This window comes from Sebastes fasciatus, chromosome 13, assembly GCF_043250625.1.
Source record: "Sebastes fasciatus isolate fSebFas1 chromosome 13, fSebFas1.pri, whole genome shotgun sequence".
NCBI classification, from domain to species: domain Eukaryota; kingdom Metazoa; phylum Chordata; class Actinopteri; order Perciformes; family Sebastidae; genus Sebastes; species Sebastes fasciatus.
The window spans coordinates 13,869,625-13,888,660 of record NC_133807.1 but is presented as its reverse complement, the minus strand read 5'-3'; the positions used below and the strand labels follow the sequence as shown (position 1 = coordinate 13,888,660).

The window sequence follows — 19,036 nt, the reverse complement described above, 5'->3', positions numbered from 1 at the left end:
GGCGCTCTGCTGCTGCAGACATCTGCACCTAATTTACAGCTGCGTCAAGCCGGATACAGAAAGCCACAATAACAGCACAGGAAGAAATATGTTGATTTCAAAATAAAGAATGTTTTTTTTATCAGTTGTTTCAGTGCAAATGATGATCAAATGTCTGTAAAACGTCCAGAGAGGATGTGTAAGTACAAAAATATTGACTTTTAGTGCTGTTTAAATGTGTAGGGCTGTAGTAGTCTGTAGCATAGAAATTCGGAAAAGACTAATTGAACTTTCAGATACAAAGATAGTGAGAGTGCATCTGTATAGTGCATTTATCCAAAGGGCTTTACAATTTGACTCCCATTCACCTATTCACACACAAGTGATAAATGTAACTTATTGTTAATAACTACTTGTTTAACAGTGTAATGTGTAACAGGTGTTGTTTCCCATTGATATGTGTTTACCCCTACCTAAACCTGAACCTCCCCTGTTTTATATCAATGCAACTTTTATCTCTAACCCTAACAGGGATGCTGCAAGGATGACGTATTTTTGTAGTCCAACCAGGAAGTTAGCATCGCCCTGGTTCCCTCCACTAAAAGCCAATGGGTTTGTTCCATTGGGTTTCAGAATATTGCAGAAAATAAGCTCTGTGGCAAACAAATGTTTATGATACTTACACATTTTATTCAGCAAGATAATCTCCACAAATGAACACCACTTTTATGATTTTTGAAGTGTGAATGCAATCGCCAGAAGTAAAAAGCTAACGTTAGGCTATAAACGAACTACACCATGGTGGCATGAGAGTGAGTATACACAACGAGGCTGTGAAGGCGGACGAGTCGGTGTGATGATATTTAGTCGTCTCATTTAGCCACCTGTTAACAACCGCCTTTTTTTAAGACACATAAAGTCTAATAATTCACTGAGATGAAGATGCAATTTCATCTCAGTGAATTACCCAAAGACTATCCGATATACATCTCTCTATAGCCAGTGTGTTCATCTCTCTGTTAACAGGAAACCAGTTCACCGCTGGCTGTATAGTACACACAGAAATGAACACTTGAGGCAAACAGTTCAGGCAGTTTATGAGTGCAACAATTATCACATTCATTCCACATAAGACAAGGTGTGGTATGTTTTTTTAAAGCAAGCCCGACGCTGACTTCCGTTGACTTAACGGCCACAGGTGTCGCTGTTAACAAGCATTTTTTATTCTTACAAACAGTCCCTTTAAAATACTGAAATAATTAGTTTTTGTTGGTAAAATGTGTTTTATGTATGTTGTACGTTAAAGGGGACTTCCAGGTAACGTTACCACGACAAATGCTTCTGCTGTGACAATGTTAGCTGTGAGTAATGTGTTGTTAATTTGTTAAGCACAAGATAGCTAACATTAGTTAGCTATCTAATGTCAGTTAGCTGGCTAATGTCCGTTAGTTAGCCAACTGACATTAGTTAGCTAATGTCAGTTAGTTAGCTAATGTCAGTTAGTCAGCCAACTGACATTAGTTAGCTAATGTCAGTTAGTTAGCCAATGTCAGTTAGTTAGCTAATGTCAGTTAGTTAGCTAATGTCAGTTAGTTAGCCAACTGACATTAGTTAGCTAATGTCAGTTAGCTAATGTCAGTTAGTTAGCCAACTGACATTAGTTAGCTAATGTCAGTTAGCTAATGTCAGTTAGTTAGCTAATGTCAGTTAGTTAGCCAACTGACATTAGTTAGCTAATGTCAGTTAGTTAGCCAACTGACATTAGTTAGCTAATGTCAGTTAGTTAGCCAACTGACATTAGTTAGCTAATGTCAGTTAGCTAATGTCAGTTAGTTAGCCAACTGACATTAGTTAGCTAATGTCAGTTAGCTAATGTCAGTTAGTTAGCTAATGTCAGTTAGTTAGCCAACTGACATTAGTTAGCTAATGTCAGTTAGTTAACTAATGTCAGTTAGTTAGATAATGGCAGTTAGTTAGCCAATGTCAGTTAGTTTCCGTTAGTGAGGTAGTTTAGTCATAAGGATTCTCTGTGGTGTAACATTAGTTAGCTTTCTAACTAACCCACAGTTTCTTTTTAATTCACACCACAGTTATCATAAAAACGCAACCTTGTTTTATTATTATTATGTTCTATCCAGTATCAGTTGTAAAACATTCATTAGTACATTGAAACATACAATGCAACATTTTATTTTGAAGATTGTAACCGGAAGTCGCATTCTTTATTTCTAGACTGACTTCACATCTGTCCCCTCCCAGCATCACACACACACACACACCGGCTCCCAGCATCAAACACACCGGCTCCAGCTCTCCGCAGAGCCGAGCAGGAGTGCACCGCCGCGGGGGGAGATGGCCTCAGCTTCCTCTGATAACCAGAGCAGAGAGAGGTGGTGAATCCTGGCGGGGTTTCGGGTTTCCTCCCGGTGTTGTCCTCCCTGAGACATGAGAAGACAGCCTGCAGCAGCAGCAGCGGTCTCTCTCACACTACTACAGGACAGACTGCACTGCGTGATGCAGATCAGAGTCCAAGAGTTGACATCCTGCTGCCAGGAGGTGATGATGGTCTCCTCCTCCTCCTCCTCTGCTCACCTGCTCCTCTGTAGCGCCTCCAACACGTCACCATGTTAACAATTGATTCATTTGTGCAATCAAACTGCGCATTCACGGGGACTGTTGCGTGTTTTGTTTTTAATCCACAGGACATCTAACGCTGGACTGTTTGTATTTAATCCCCTGGAGGAGTTTCAACTGTGATATCTACAATGATCTGACGGCTGTAAAGTGAGACAAACATTAGGAGAAGTCACCTGGCGTCGCCATCTAATTGGCTGTCTGCAGCTGCACATGATGGCCAATAACAACGAGCTACAAGTGAGTTTCACAACTTTTGCTTTTTTTCCCCCGTTACTTATCGTGTTAACGCTGCTGTGTTAATATAATATAATAGAATAGAAAGCTTTATTGTCATTGTATTAACTACAGCAAGATTCACAGTTGCCACTTTTGGTCAATGCTTTTAAAACAAATACTTGACAAGACTAAACGAGGCAGATAAAACATATAACAGGTAAAACACACACACAGTTATGAAGCAAATAAAACAGGTAAAGTAGATGCAATAAATAAATATAAACAGAAGTGTTGCACTAAAAGTATAAAATATAAAAATAGATGTAATGTAAACAGGTAATTGCTCTTGTAAAATAGGTAGGGTAGATGTAATAAATAAAATGTAAACAAAGGTAGTTGCACTTGAGGTGTATATTGCATCAAGGATATATTGCACAGACAAATGTATTTCACATTCAGTGTATTAATATTGCACAGATGTATTGTTTGTTCAGTGTCCTGTATTGCCCAGGGAAAGAAACTGCTTGCGAGTCTGAATGTGCATACACTTGTGCGTGTAAAGGTCCAAAATGTGGTGAAGCATCTGGAGAGGAGATGTTTTTAATTGACTCTCTTGTTGATGGTTGTAGTGTTGGGAGGAGGTCTGTGATGGAAATAGTCTGATGAGGGATAGTGTTCTCTAAAAGGCTATTCCTGTGATTTAGTATTGCACTTCCATAAGGTCTGGGGCATTTTGCCAAAGACAGCTTTAAAAAAAGAATGGTCTAAATTGAAGCTGCAGAGGCCAAGACAGCCTGACTCTTGTAATAATTTAATTGAAGGCAGATATGGGAAGAATACTCACATTTACCACTTACAGTACTTAAGAGTTGCAGCCCTAACAGACTCCCCATTTGTGGTCTTTTCTCTAATCTTTACTATTTTTTTTGTGACATTTTGGAGAGGTATCTTTTGAGTAAACAGTCCGAGAAGTTTAGAGGAAAAAACTCTCTTTGGCGGAACTTCATAGACATCACATGTCAAGGAGCCCCAACTAGACACTGCTTTTTGGAGGAGCGGCTGATTGGTGAAGTTGAAATGAGGAGTTATCTGATACGATACCTCCTCATTTCACTACAAACGCCTAAATAAGGTGACAGCTGGCTGGAGACCTAAAAGTTTGCTTAGGCTACTCTTGACTGTATGTCATTTTCAGTAAATATCGCAGTGTAAAACTTGTCATCTATGTTTAGAAAACACAAACGTCAGAGGAGAGCAAGTACTACTCACCCATCTTTTAAGTGGTTACATCTCTAGTCTGATATTGACCGCACAGCTGATAGGGACGTGGTTTGTGTACATGACGTAACAGAAAGTGCATATTTAACGGTGTGTGGACAGAGTGTCCGATATTATTATGCTATAAGTAAATAAAAAGACCACAAATCTATGTTCTTATCTTGTTGTTGTTGTGGTGTTTCTTATTCTGTCAATAAGAAGACACAACAAGGTCTATTATTCATCATCACAATACATTATTAGTTCTGCGTTATTATAAAAAATATAAGATGCATTTCTAGGGGGTTCAGTGAGCCCCCTGAACCAGCGCAAACTGCGCCTGTGTTTGTGACCCAGAGTTGCCCTCAGGTGTAGTCCGGGGTGAGTCATGGAAGGCGTTGTGGTGACAGAGCCTCAGGTCTAATTTAGAGGGGTTGGGTTACAGTTACCCCGGTGTCAGCCTAGTTCAGGACGCAGGGGAGGGAAATGTTAAAAATTAAAGGCTGAGTGCCGGTTCAGCTCAAGCCAGCAGCCAGCACATCACTCTTTAGTTAGTAACCCCTGTCACAAGGTTAAACTGCTGCAGAGAGACCGGTAGTGGTTTACACAGCTGAAATAAATACAATGCATTACAAGAAATATTTTTAATTGATCTGTGACATCATGTAATTAATTACAACCACAACCCACTCATATCTCCTGTATCACACATTAGCTTCTGTGGGTTTGATTTCAGTCATTCCGTCGGCCCGAGAGCAACAAGTGCGAAGATTTAAGAACAAAAGTGAGGCACAGTCAAGTATTTCCCATTTCCTCAGAAATCTGCTTACTCACCACCGTTCTTTATACACTCTATTCGACACTTTGCTGGATCAGTTGTTGTGAAAACAGGCTTCTGTCTTGACATTTAGTAGTTTCCCTGAATGGGGCAGGTGCCTCCAGTGTTTCTTGGAAAGCTGCGCTGCCTATGTGGGCACGGTGATCATCAATAACAGCTAATATGGGCCATAGTGCACCACTATAGCCACTTTTACATCTTTTCCAGAGCAGATTGATCCTTGAAAAGCTTCCTGTAAATAAGGGCAGCAAATTTAAAGCGGTAGTCCGGCGATTTAGCGTTGCAACTCAATGGCAGCTTTTGTTCGACTTTTCCTACCTTGTAAATGCTCATGTGTTTCAAAAACATGCCCCAGTTTGTAATGCAGGTTATTGATTTGTAGTCTCCGAACCCCTAATCCAAGATGGCATCATCAGGGTTATATATTCTCAGATTATAAAATGTTCCCACTAGAATCAGACTCTGTAAGTCTCCTCACCATAAGTAAACCAAACTTCATGTGGTGGAGTGCACCTTTCAATGCCTGATTATATCCCAATGTCTGTAAGCTCACCATTATTTTGCATCACCAGTACATTGAACTATAGTAGATCATGAGTCATGTACAGCACTTATTGAGGACGTGTCCACACATACATGGGTATTTCTGTAGACATAGCTTTTTCTATGTTGTTCATGTTTACACATAAATGTACAGTTACTCTTCCAATATATTGAGGAGGATTACACTAGGGATACACTAGGGATGCACCGATACTGATATCAGATATTGGCCCGACACGACTCATATAGCTGAATTGGGTATCGGTGACAATGGGGCCGATGTATTCATTTCTATGATTATATCTTATATACATTATGTACTGGAATTTCAATTCCTGTTTAAGTTTTGACCAACTTGTTGCTGCATTACAAAGGTTTTCACTTGAATTGTAATTCCTGTTCATTTTGACGATTTTTTTCACCAAGTTGCTGGTCCCAAGTTTGTTATTTTAATAATAACAACTAACAGTTCAGTAAACGTATATCTATGTATCTATTTGTTAAAGTTTGTTTTACAAAGTTAGGAAAGCAATGTTTAAGTCAATGATGTTGATGTTGCTTTACATATAAAAGAATGATCCCAGTCACTTCCACACAGTGAGGCTTACAGCTTATTAATTAAACACTGGTATCGGTGTTTGTTATCGGCCGATACCCAAAGCCCAGTTATCGCTATCAGTACCGGGACTGAAAAAGTTGGATCGGTGCATCCCTAAAAAATTTTTTTTTACAAAAATACCTGTATACGTGTGGACTAGGCCTAACTGTAGATTTCTCCTGCCCTGCTGTGTTGACGACACATCTAAACATCTTTATGGCCTCATGATTGAATATAGAACACCTTGATGATTGCCTGAGCTGCAACTGAGCAGTTTCTGCCCGGTCTGATGAATCCAGCCTCCTTCTGTGACGACGACGAGGGTTCAGTCATCATTACTCCAGTCCGGCAGACAGGCCGTGAGCGACGGCTGATTGAGATCAAGGGGCCACGTTGGTAATGATGATGGGCTGAATCTGTCAGAGTGGACCGAGGCCCAGCGGTGGGGTGATTGAGCTCGCTCGATCGCTCTCTTCCCTTTTATTTCTCCTGAATACCTCATCAAGGCTGTACTGTTGCCGACACCCATCTTACTGGAGGTCAGGACTGCTGGGCTCACAGAGGAAAACAGCTGAAATGACCATTCGCTCTCCTCCTCCCTCCTCTCTCCCTTTTGTTAAAAACACATTATCCGTATAGACGGAGGCCATCAATGTAAAGTGTGGCTTAACTATTAGTGCTTTTCTGCCCTTTCTCTCTTGCGTTGATGTTGGCCCTTCTCCTTTAGATGGCTTTAAGGAATGAAGTCTCCTGCTGAGGATGTGAGCTCTGCTCTGAGCTGATAACATAGCATACACTTTGAGGTAGCTATATACTCTGCGGCCGCCCTCTCATGAATTCTTTATTCCTGTTGGTTTCCTGTAGTTATTATCTATAAGAGTCAGAGGAGCAGCTGCTTCATTCAGCGGTGAGGAGGAGTGAAGGCAACTCTTTCAACTCCCGACCCAATTACTTTTTTATTGATCATCCAAGAGAGCGGAGGCAACTCGGCCCGTTTCTTTAATGGCATCTCAAGACTTCGGAGTATGTGAGGAAGCACTACTGGCCGAGGTCTGATGAAGGTCTCACACGTGTCATAATACACGGTGATATCTTGCATCACACTCACCATAGTGTGTGTCTCCAGCTGCCACTGCTATGGATAATAGGATTAGGAGAGTGGACTTCAGTGTGTGTCTGGTAGCATTAGTGCCCCCAGTCACCCACACAGACTCACACACACATATACCTCCCCCTCCCCTCCAATATCCAGTCCCTCCTGCCTGAATCCAGGATTACACTGTGTCTGCAGAAATCTGTCTCTCTCCCAGACACACCAGTAGACGAGCTTATAACTGCTGCAGTCCAGTGTCGATGCATTGACGGGACATCTTAATGGCATCCATCAATAAACCCGATGGGTGCATCTGACCCGAAGCTCGCTCATTAGGGTGTAGTCAAGCAGTCCCAATTAGCGCCAGAGAGAGAGAGGAATGCTGATTTAAAGGTCCCATATTATAAAAAAGTGAGATTTTCATGTTTTTTTATTATAAAGCAGGCTTAAGTCCTATATAAATACTGTGAAAGTATCGAAACACTCAATGCACAGGGAAATACACACAACCCGTATTCAGAAACTCTGCATTTGAAACAAGCTGTCAGGATTTCTGCCCATTTGTGATGTCACAAATATACAATATTTAGACCCTTGACACAGATTTAAACGTAAACATTCTAAATGGGTCCCAGTTTATTCCTGGTTGCAGTGTATGTGAATGACATCAGCTGACAGGAAGTACACATGGACCCAAGCTGTTGCCCAGCAACGCAATTCTGTTGCAATTCCGTCAAAATGTGCTAAAATGGAGCATTTCAGACAGATTATAAATACAGGCATATTCAGGCAGACAGTATGAGGAAAAAAAGGTTTTTTTGAACATTACAGCATGTAAACATATTCTAGTAGAAATACAAAATATAAGTATGAACCTGAAAATGAGCATAATATGGGACCTTTAAAATGCCAACGTAGAAAACAAATCCAAAACATTCAGAGTATCCCTTCAAGCTAGCATCCACGACTCCCTGTCTTTCCATGCCAGTTTAATGGCTGCCCCTACTGACCCTTCACAAAGCCCATTTCAATTCAGCTGACCAGTCTGAACCAGCTGTTGTTGCTATATGCCAGTCATCCACCAGGCTGTCAGAGGATTAGTTATCAGTCACTACGTTTACATGCACAGTAATATTCCATTTTTATTCCAAATATGACAATATTCTCAATTTGATCATGTGGGTCATGTAAACAGCATATGTGGATGTTCTGAATTAGGCCTTATTCCGAATAGACCATTTTCCGATTAAAACGTGGGATATGCCGATATTATTTGCAACACACAACCTCTTGACTGTTTACAGACAGCTCTGTGCATTGTACACAAACCATCTGGCTAACAGTTTGCAGAGATGCATGCCCAACAGAAAAGCCCACATTTCCGGTCGGAAGGAGAAACACACCTACTTTTAAACATTATGAAATATTTTGATTTCAACAGGTTTTTGGATATGCGCAAATATTGCAACGCCGACCTTTTCAGGAAGGTGGTTGAAGGAATGAAAGAGGGAAGTTATTTTCATGTGGTTGAACAAGTCCACCAGAGGTTACGTTAATCGGAGTATACACGGCTGCGTTTGAACGGGAATATTAGTGGAATAGGTTAGTAGGAATGTTGTCTTTTTCTAGTTATACTTGTTACTTGTGTTCTGCTACATTTTGGCTTGTTCTAAACTGGTTGTGTGAGTGTTGTAGGGCTTTAAGGGATTGTGGTATTACAGGATTGAAGAATGTGTTGCTAAGAAGGACAAGTTGGAGGATTGGTGCTACATTGTGGGAGCAACATATCGTAAATTCAATCTAGAAATGGTGTTTCTCTCCATATGACTCGGGCAATAGGAAGGTCACAAAGGAAAGGAGCCATTTAGGAGCCATGTGTTCGCCTGAGAACCGAGCATTGATTGGCTGCTAAAGCAGTTTTGTAATGCCAGTGGGCACTGAGGCTCAGCGGTGCTTGTGAAATAGCTTGTGGTGTTTGGCCTTGGTCTGTCACTGAAAGAACACTCCGAGGTGAAAAGGACAAACAAGAAGAGGTATATTGAATCAACACAACAGAATAAAAGTAGAACTGATGCTGACAGAATCAAACATTATATATTTATTTAGTGCCTTAAAGATCCCATCCTTTCAAAAAAAATTGGTGTCTCATAAATTGCCTGACCTTAACTATACTGACTTGTGTCTGTGCAAAGTTTGTCACTAGAGAGGTGTTTTCATATTTCTCTGCTAAAGGGGGAGACGTCTGTACACTTAGCTAAAAGGCTAGATCTAGTAGATCAGCTTCTAGCTCCTCTGTTTTTTTACTTTTCATATGGGAAAAGCATGTTAAACAAAATATTAATCATAGCAGAGTATTTCTTTTTACTTTTGAAGAGTCTGGAGGGGAACTTTAAAGTATCAATATAGCATCAAACAACTATTTGCTATGTAACATATAGAGGAGTAATTTCTACCTGAGCAGAGAATGAAGTCACTGTCCCTCTGTGTGTGTTGTAATCTAAGCTTGTCCTTGCTTTGTTGACATCGCCGGGCCGGCCACACATGCTTTTTTAGTGCATGTGACCAGGCCTTAACTCAAGAAGGCAGCTACACTGTGATGGAGGCACTTGGCAGCAGGACACAAAGCTTTTCAATCGGATGTACCAAAACATATAAAAGTTAAAAAACGATGAGGTTGACACATGCTGGTTGAGTAGAAACTGAAGTAGAGACAAAGAGAGGAACCTGGACTGTGTGACCTGATTGTGTTTAAACCTGACCTGATTCATACTGTATGAGACGAGTTATCCCGCCAGCGTGCTTGGGTCATGTGATAGCCTGCGTGTTGTGCTGCAGGAGCGGTGTTGGGTTTAAGGGGAGCACAGACCCGAGGCTTCATGGGTGCAGCGGCGCGCTCGGCCATGATGCCGCCCTCAACAGTGGACTGTCTGTTCTGTCAGCCCAGAGGCCTTAAAAGTGAGACAGACAGGGAAGAAAAACAGCTATTATTACCTGTTTGAGAGTTAGAGACAGAGGGTAGCTCAACGACAAGCCTACCCTTCAAAATGTAACCCAAACTGGAGCCATTGTTGTTATTAAAGTCTCTGAGGCTGGATCGCTGGAACAGTGGGATACTTGGGCACAAACAGCTGGCAGATGCCATTGTGAGTTTGGCTTTTTTTTGTTCGCCGTCAACAATGCGCGGGAGATTAGGAGAGTTGTAACTGGAGGAGTATAAATAGTCTCTAAAGAATAGGGAAGTCCAGAGAAGAGACAAAAAAAGGGAAAGTTATGAAGAGATGTGTGGCTGGCAGTTTAGATACTTAGTGTGTCATCATTGCGGCCATTAGTCATGCACGGTGTTGCTTTCTTAATCAACTCCTTTCTTTTTATTAATGGATAAAAGGCATCTATATTTTTCTTAATGACAACTAATCCCATGAAAAGACCAAAACTAATAGTGAATTCATCCTCTAACAAGTATTGTGAGTGTAGCCAAAGCCTGATATAGCTTCTTTCTCTGTGCCATAGACCTCCACTGACCTCCATAAACCTCCACATAGAGCCCCCGGCTCAGCCGTCGCCATGCTGAGAGCCGTGCTGAGGCAATAGAAATGCTCCCAATCTCATTTAGCATAAACTATGTATTTGGGACCTGTTTAAATATGTCCATCTTCAGTAGGAGCACATCAATGTGTTGCTGCAAGCCAGAGGAAAGTCACAAAGTATTCAGACTGAATACTAGGACGGCCTAACACGTTGTTGATTTTGGTCTTTTTTACTGGATTTGTCGACAATATGAAAAATGTAGAATAATTCCAGCCTTATCCTTTCAAACACTGCTGTGCACGCAAGTCTGTACTATAGCTGCACATACCTAAATGAGAAGCTGGACAAATTAAACTACTGGGTATATGCAGATGAGCCACTACTGTCTACGGTCTTGTTTTCATTAGCCATCATACTTTTATTAAAATGACATACATCTATAAACATTTACGCCGCTTGTGTGTTTCTCCTCTTCTTGTCCTGTGTTTATGAGTGCCATGCTATCGTAATCAACAGCATCAGTAAAGAGGGATAATCATCTGCATTATAGAATGGACCTCTTATCCTCCTCAGCCCTTCTGCCATAATCATTTTTAATCTGCTTTCCATGTCCATTACCATCATGCCTGCTCAACCATTCCATTACACAGCGGGGCTCTTTCCGCTCCCGGTGTCCCCTCCTGACCGCTGTAGGTGACTTGCAGAGTAAAGCATCTGCCATAAAGCATGTCAGTTGACCTGTTAACCGCCAGATACAAGAGAGACAGATAGGCGCAGTGGGAGACAAACTTAATAACCGCAGATTTAAACACGAGTTGGATTTCCCGGTTAAAACCTCCCATGGACATCCGTGCATGATTTAAGCAACATCTGAGGCTGGATTCATCCCAGGGAGTGGGGGATATGTTAACGGATCAAATCCGGTGGCGGTTTTATCTCATTCATGCTTTGGGCTGTTGGATTGCAGTCAGATTTGGGGGCTGTAAGATGCTGAATTATGAACATCCATGAGGGAACCCAACACTGGAAAATCTGTTTTAGGGCATCGTTGTGTGCACTACGCACTGCAGTACGTACTAAAAGTAAAAAGAAAATTTAGTATTAGTAGTTTAATATTTGGAACACAGACTGAATCCAGCACTCATCAGACATCTCGGCCTCGTCACACAGCACTGTGCAACCCTCACGCTTAAGCTGGTGGCAACCAAATATGGAAACACTCTGCATCAAACATTTAACAACTTTTTCAGATTAGTCCTCTCCATTTAGGTTTTTGTCTTCATGCAACTCAGAAGACGTGTTGCTAAGGGTGTAACGGATCACAAAATTCAGAGTTCAGATTGTATGTCGCTTTTGAGTCACGGATCGGTTTGGATCAAATCGGATCAGCAGAAAAAAAAAAAGGATCAAATATACATTTTAGAGATGCACCGATCACTTTTTTTGCCACAGATACAGATTGTCGATCATCGATGAGCGATACGGATCGTTTTTGTCGTTGTTTTTAAATTTAAATGTTGCTTTTTCATTTAAATGTTATCCTTTTACTTTGTTATAGTTATCTAAAGTGCTTATTTTTACACACAATTCAAATGATTAGGAAATAAAATATTGTATTTTTATTGATTTAAAAAAAAGATCTTGGCATTATTGGTTCTGATGATGTATTATAAGCTGCTTAGAGCTAATGTTAGGAAGTTAAACAGGGCATAATTTCCTCTATTATCTATTTTATGTTGCTGTGAAAGCATCTCCTGGATCAACTGGATTTATTAAAGTTTTTTGCCAAAAACTACATTTTACAAGATTACACTTGAACATATCATGATAACGTTATAATTTATCTTCACCCAATACTCATTACTCATTACTCTTTACTGAATACTCAATGGAACCTCCGTTAGCAGCTGTTTGCTCTGGTGCTGCCAACGTTACTATCTCTCCTGCCGATTTCAACACGGATTTGGTGTTCACAATGTAGCATTATCAGGGATGGGCGACTAGAAAGCATCAATGACGATCTTGCGATTGCATGTTTTTAATGAATATCGTCCGATAACGATCAGCAGTCCATTACACCACTACGTGTTGCATTCTGATTAGTTCACTTTCTAGTCACAAGTACTCAAATGGCTACACGATAACGTGTTCCTTTTATCCTTTGTGAGCTTCCCTATTTTCAGGGTTCACCTTACACCTTTTATCTTGCACTTTAAATGTATCTCTCCTCTTCATTGTATGGTCGCTGCTCTCACACAAACGTGTTTTCTCTGCAGCTTCCCCAATCCGGAAAGAGCATGACAGTGGTTAAAGTAGTAAAACCATGAAGTGCCTCATTAGTTCTCCTCTGAGTAGCACCCTTATCCAGGTTGACTGTTGTAGGTCAACAACTTTGTTTGCTGCCTTTTTTATATGCAGGTGGTGCTCACTGGAGCATTCAGAGAAAAGTGGGCTATGTCTGTTGGATTCAAGTTCAATGACCTTTTTACCCCTGAGCCGGTCCGTGCCTGCTCTTAACTGCTGTTTCTATCCAGTACACCGGCTTCATTGCTTGCTTGAGAAGATAACTATTCAGAAATGTTTTGCTTTTGCAAAAACTGTGTTTTTGAATTTTTTCAGTGTCCTCCACCTGTCGTCTCATTTTTCTCAAGCTGCTGTTAAATGCATGACAGAAGCAGATTAAGCATGAGGACTGTAGAGCTTTTCTCATGGGGGGGTTTATGCCGCCTTATTCCTCAGGAGCCTGAACAGAGCGACTGTTTGTTGCTGCCGAGTTCACAATGGACAAAGCCGGGAAAATAAACACATAAGCATTTACCGAAGTCTCTTGAGAAGATCGACCCTTTCACAAAGATCCCATTCATGTCGATCTGCTCCTCCCCAGCTGTGTAGCGGACGCTGCTGCAACACACACACACACACACACACACACACAGACAGATGTGCACTGTCTGAAGACACACTTCCTCAGCTAACCTTCTGCACAGTATTTCTCCTGTTTACCCAGACGGGGAGAATCCTCTCTCCCCTCATGCACGTGATGTCTTCATCAAGCTCTGGTAGTGCAGCAGATATACACACAGCCATGTTGCACTGTAAAACCGCAAAAGGAGATTTGGCAACAGAATTTCCCCTGGAATATGAGGGATTTTAGGGATTAACAGGAAATACACACAGTCCAAGGTACATTCTGTAAGCTGTTAACTCATTCATAGAGGGACAAAGTTTAAATCGTAAGACTAGATATCAGCTGGGGAAAGGTAATAGGAAAATCATAATTTTGTAAATTTTGCTTAATTTATGTTCTCCTGCAGCCTGTTGCACCAGCTGTACTTAAGTTCTCTCTTAAGTTCTCTGTAAAGTCCACACTAAACAATACGTTGAAACTAGTTAGTTTGATCTTAAAGCTATGTCTGTTTGATTGCACCACAGACACACAAGGTTTTTCTTAGTTACTCTGGCGTAAAGTCCACACTAACCCAAATATTGTCGCAGAAAATGACATTTTCACATTCTGTGGCCAATCAGTGAAAAGCATTATTCTTGATGCAGTTTAGCAAAGAGGCCAACGGCTAAAAATAGCTAACGTTTATCACCAAACAACAACAGAAAAAGTACGTAAACTAGGACAAAGCCTTATGACAAGGTGATAATTATACAACCTTAATCTACAGCTAACATGCAAAATAACAACAGAGACAATGAGTGGTGAAACCGTCACCTACAGCATAGGGTTATATAATAAAACAGTAACGTTATTGAGCAGATGGAGTTGTAATGTTATTAAAAACCCGTCATGACAGTATACACTGGCAAACTGTTATAAATTAGTAGTTGTTAATTAGAAAGTTATCAAATCCGATATATTTGCTTGTCAATGTGGCACAGGGGATATTTATATGTAATTGCCCACTTACCATGTGTATTATTTTAAATGTATTGTTACGTTACAGTATGTACTTCATATTGCATGTTTACAGAGCACTGACATAACAATAGTGCGACTAATCTTATTGCTTTACACACACACACTAGATTTATGCACTTGAATTGAATCACCAACCAAGTTTTCCTCTGTTTCCACTCGTGGAAAATGAAAACGGGATGTATAAATAAGTCATCATGAATGGCCAAGGGGTAATACATCCCACCGTTCAAAACAATGCGCCATGCCAACTGCTATTTTACGGAGGACTTTCCACCTACTAGGGGCTTAGGTGTAAGATTTAAGTTGTAACTTCTGCCGACGTTGGAACTATTTCAGCTGGTGCAACCACTAAAGTGTTAGTAGCTTATAAACTTTGATTTAAGTCAGAAATTACGTTCAAACTAGGCTACATTTGAACTTAGGCATAGCTGGTGCAACCCAGTGCTTGCAGAGATTTAGTATTTCACTTCGATAAAGTTGGTTAACTTGCATGAAACTAAGAATATTCAAAGTCAATGCAGCAGGGGCCGAGATATCCTGGCGTCGACTATCCCGACCCCTTGCTCGGCCCAAAATACAAACCACCCACAACACACCACAGTGTTGTTGCTGCTGAGGAGTGTTGCATACTTAACTCTGCTGTTCTACACTCGAATTGGCCCACTTACCCACATTAGAGTCAGTTTGGCTACTGCTCACTGAGTGTAACAGTGTCCTGGAGTTAACTCTACAGCAGCCTGTCGTACGCACACTTCCCTCTGATCTGCTGTGTTGACATTATGAGGAGCAACATTTCCTCCTGTTAGTACTCTCAACATCCAGCTGACATTGCCTTACTGCGCTGTTTTATTCATTACCAAACGGTTACAATACATTAGTCCTGTGTGTGTGTGTCTGTGTACGGTTGGTATGAGTGTTAATGTGTCTTCCTGCTCAAGCTTTTCCTCTGCCAGAGTGTATTATTTATGTCATTTGGTATCCCATCGCTTTATTGTATCTGCTGTGCAGTGGCATGAAGACGTGATTGTATTTTGTGTGTCTTTAGGGAGATTATTTGGGATTCACTGTTCACCCCCACCACACCTCCCCGCTCAACCTCAGCCTCCAAACAAACCCCCCACCCCCTCTTAACCCAAATCCCCTCCACTGTCTGCTGAATGAGGCTGTGTGCAGACATCAGGATGTGAGGAGAATTTAAAGTTGTTTCTCCCAAATTCTGCCTGTCTCACGCTCTCTTTCACATGCAGTGTTTTTAATGTACGGCTTACGGCGCACACACACACACACACACACACACACACACACACACACACACACACAACATTAAAGTGATGAATGGCACTATTAAGATAAATCTGACCTCTTAACTGTACTCTCTCTCTCTTCGTTTGAGTCTATGCGGAGGTAGAAGCAAGTTACCACTTTTAATGTTGTAGTCAGAGTAACGTGACATCATATCCATTCCGTATCGGACGCTACAACTGTAGAGCACCCATATACTGACATTTATGTTAAATGCATTCAAACGGCCCAGATGGAGCTGACCGTGGATGTATAAAGAGAACGGAGCTGACGGGAGAGCTAGACGGACTTGGCGAAGTTAGCAGAAGTACACACATGTGACTACTTCCGGTTTTCAAAATAAGGTGTTAATAAGGGAACTGTATTTAGAAAATACATATATAGAAATAATATTGATTGGATTATATTCACCAGAAGTATAAAACATTACATGTCCCTTATAAATTCAAATAAAATACCACTACTTTGTGAGGGAAATGTCTTTATTCTTTGATTTTTGGGTTGCTGGAAAACAAATTTGATTAATAATGCCTCACAGTGACTGATATATTTGAATTCAGGACATCTCTGACTACATACATGCTGAAAATCAAACATTTTGACTGTATCAATTTAGATATTTTCCAAAAGAAAAAGACCCTAGAAGTGTATGATTCAACTTTTTTCCCATGGTCTAGTGTTAAAAAAGTTAATACAATAAACGGCAATAACAAATCGCATCCCAGTCCTAGTAAGAAGAATTCAGTTTGGACCACACAAGTCATGTCTTCCTTCCCTCTGCCTTTCTCTGTCCCTGTAACTGCCAGCAACATCTGACACTTGCAGCATCTTCAAGGCCACACATTGGGAAAAAAAAGCCCACATCCACACACACTAAAGCTCTCATCATGACCTTGTGTTAAACTGTTTTAATCCACATCCTCCTAATAATAAACAATATTTTCATCACCAATAACTTCCTGGAAATCCCAATCCCCCCCCCTCTCCCCCTACAAAAACATCTCTCCATGCAATATCTAGCTTAGGGTACATTTATTAAATTACTATTATTTTTGGCAACGCTACGTTATAACAATTAGGTTGAAAATCCGGTCCCAATCCCCATCATTATTATTGTTGCGTGTGAAATGCAGGTGATGGGGAGTAAGTGAATGAAAGAGTAATACAATGACAGAGTAATGGCCGTCAACTGGAGAATTGCCGCGCTGCCTCTACCCCAACAAAATGGACTTAATCTCTATTTATAGACCCAGACGAGCCAAGTCGAGCTGACGGGCCATTAAAACTTAATCAAAGAGATGGCTTTTCTGTCACCCACTGGCAGCACCGGGCACAAGCCTGCTAACCAAGATGTGTGACACAGGACAAGGCATGACGGATTGGCAATAAAACTGAGAAAAATAGGAGCGAGGGAGCAAAATGAAACAGAGGAAAGAGAGGAAAATACAGGCAGGGGAAGATGGAAGAGGTTGCAGAGAGAAAGAGACATTAGAATAGCATTCTAGACAATAAGACAGACAGTTTCATTTTGGTCTGAAGACGTGTAAACAGCAGACCACAAACCTGTGTGAAACCAACTGTCACGCAGGATTGAGGTCTGCTGCTTACAGGTCTTCAGACCAAACATACTGTGATGAAGATGAGAATAAGACTGCCACAGCTATTTTTAGCATGACAGGATGTGCCATTAACTGTAAGCTAATAATACACATTGTTCATGTACTTTATAATCACTTTAGGGCTACAACTAACAGTTGTTTTCATTATTGATTAAACTGGCGATCATTATTTTGATTAATCGATTAAATGTTTGGCCTATAAAATGTCAGAGTGCCTGATACAATTCCCTAAAGCCACAGGTGACGCCTTCAAATCTGGTTTTGTCTGACCAACGGTCTAAAACCCAAAGATATTCAGTTTACAATGACATAAAACAGAGGAAGGCTTTATTTATTTCACTCAACTAACCGCTTCAGCTCTAAATCTTGTCTCTCTGGTCTTTGTGAAAAACAAACCGATGGTTTCCAGAGTGGGTGTCGCTGCACCCTGGGCTGCCTTAGGGACAGGCCAAGATTTGTGTGTTCAATTCCTTTTTTTATTTTACATTTCAATATCATTAACCACATAACGTGAGCATAAAACTACAGTAACGCTGTTCGCCTCGCTCAGAGGCCATCCTTACCATAATAACACTACTATAGGAGCAACGGAAGTCAGGCAGCAGCTGGCGGTACCGCGGTTTTGCACTCTGCGTCTCACATTGCCGCAGTTTCACAAGCGTGTCGGAGAACTACAGTGGCCTTCAGGTAATGTAAAAATAGGAAAGGCTCTCTCTAGAGCCAGTGTTTGGTTTGTCCGTTCTGGGCTGCTGTAGAAACATGGCGAAGCAACATGGCGGACTATGAAGGGCTCATTCTAAGCTAAAAAAACACAATGATTCTTAGTTTCAGGTGATTATACACTAATGAATACATAGTTATGAATATTATATTCCGATATAAATTATACAGTATGACACTGTCAGACAGTGTGAAATAAGGTGATTTATCTGATCTTAAAGCTACTTAAGGGGAAATAAAAGGAGAAAACTGGATGTGAAGAGGGTAACTACACAGTGAGTGTGTTCCAGGTCAATCCTAACCAGGTGAACGGGGTGAGACTGTAACTTTAAGAGCTGTACTGTATGTATAAACCGATGTGATCTTAGTTCCTGATACTGTGGTCAGCACAGTATTAGTAGCTGCATCTACACAGACACAATGAGCGAGACGGTTTGGTCCTACAGGCATCACAGCAGCTCGTCTTTAGGTTTGACGTTTGCAGTTTGGTTACAGTGGAGTGAATAAGGACAGCTCAGCCATATTTATATGTAAGGTGAGAGACAGTATGGATGCATGGGGCCTGCTATCTCTGCAGCCACCTGTCCACATCACAGAGGAGGCACTGAGAGTCACAGCTGCTCGGTAAGGATACGGTAATAAATGTAGATATTGGACAGTGGACACATAGCATTTATGTCATTTATTGAAATTGTGCTATGGCAACTGCCTTTGTTTAGCATGTATTGACTTCACGTTATTTCACTTCCTATTCCCTTGCAGCAGTGTGGGAGAATAA

The 19,036-nt window shown here is 41.1% G+C and overlaps 1 protein-coding gene across 2 annotated transcripts in view; it reads left to right on the top strand.

Moving 5' to 3' along the window:
• Window positions 1–2,219: 2,219 nt before the first annotated feature.
• The window catches only part of pkn1b (protein kinase N1b), a 39,398-nt gene continuing 22,581 nt past the window's right edge, over window positions 2,220–19,036 (top strand). Inside the window, exons 1-2 of one of the 2 annotated variants that reach the window (XM_074655608.1) lie at window positions 2,220–2,535; window positions 2,682–2,853. In XM_074655608.1, coding sequence (XP_074511709.1) covers window positions 2,827–2,853 — 27 coding nt within the window. In that variant the 5' untranslated portion in view covers window positions 2,220–2,535; window positions 2,682–2,826. Of the gene's footprint in view, window positions 2,536–2,681; window positions 2,854–18,674; window positions 18,883–19,036 lie in introns of those variants that run through there. The other variant, XM_074655607.1, reaches the window with a different exon arrangement.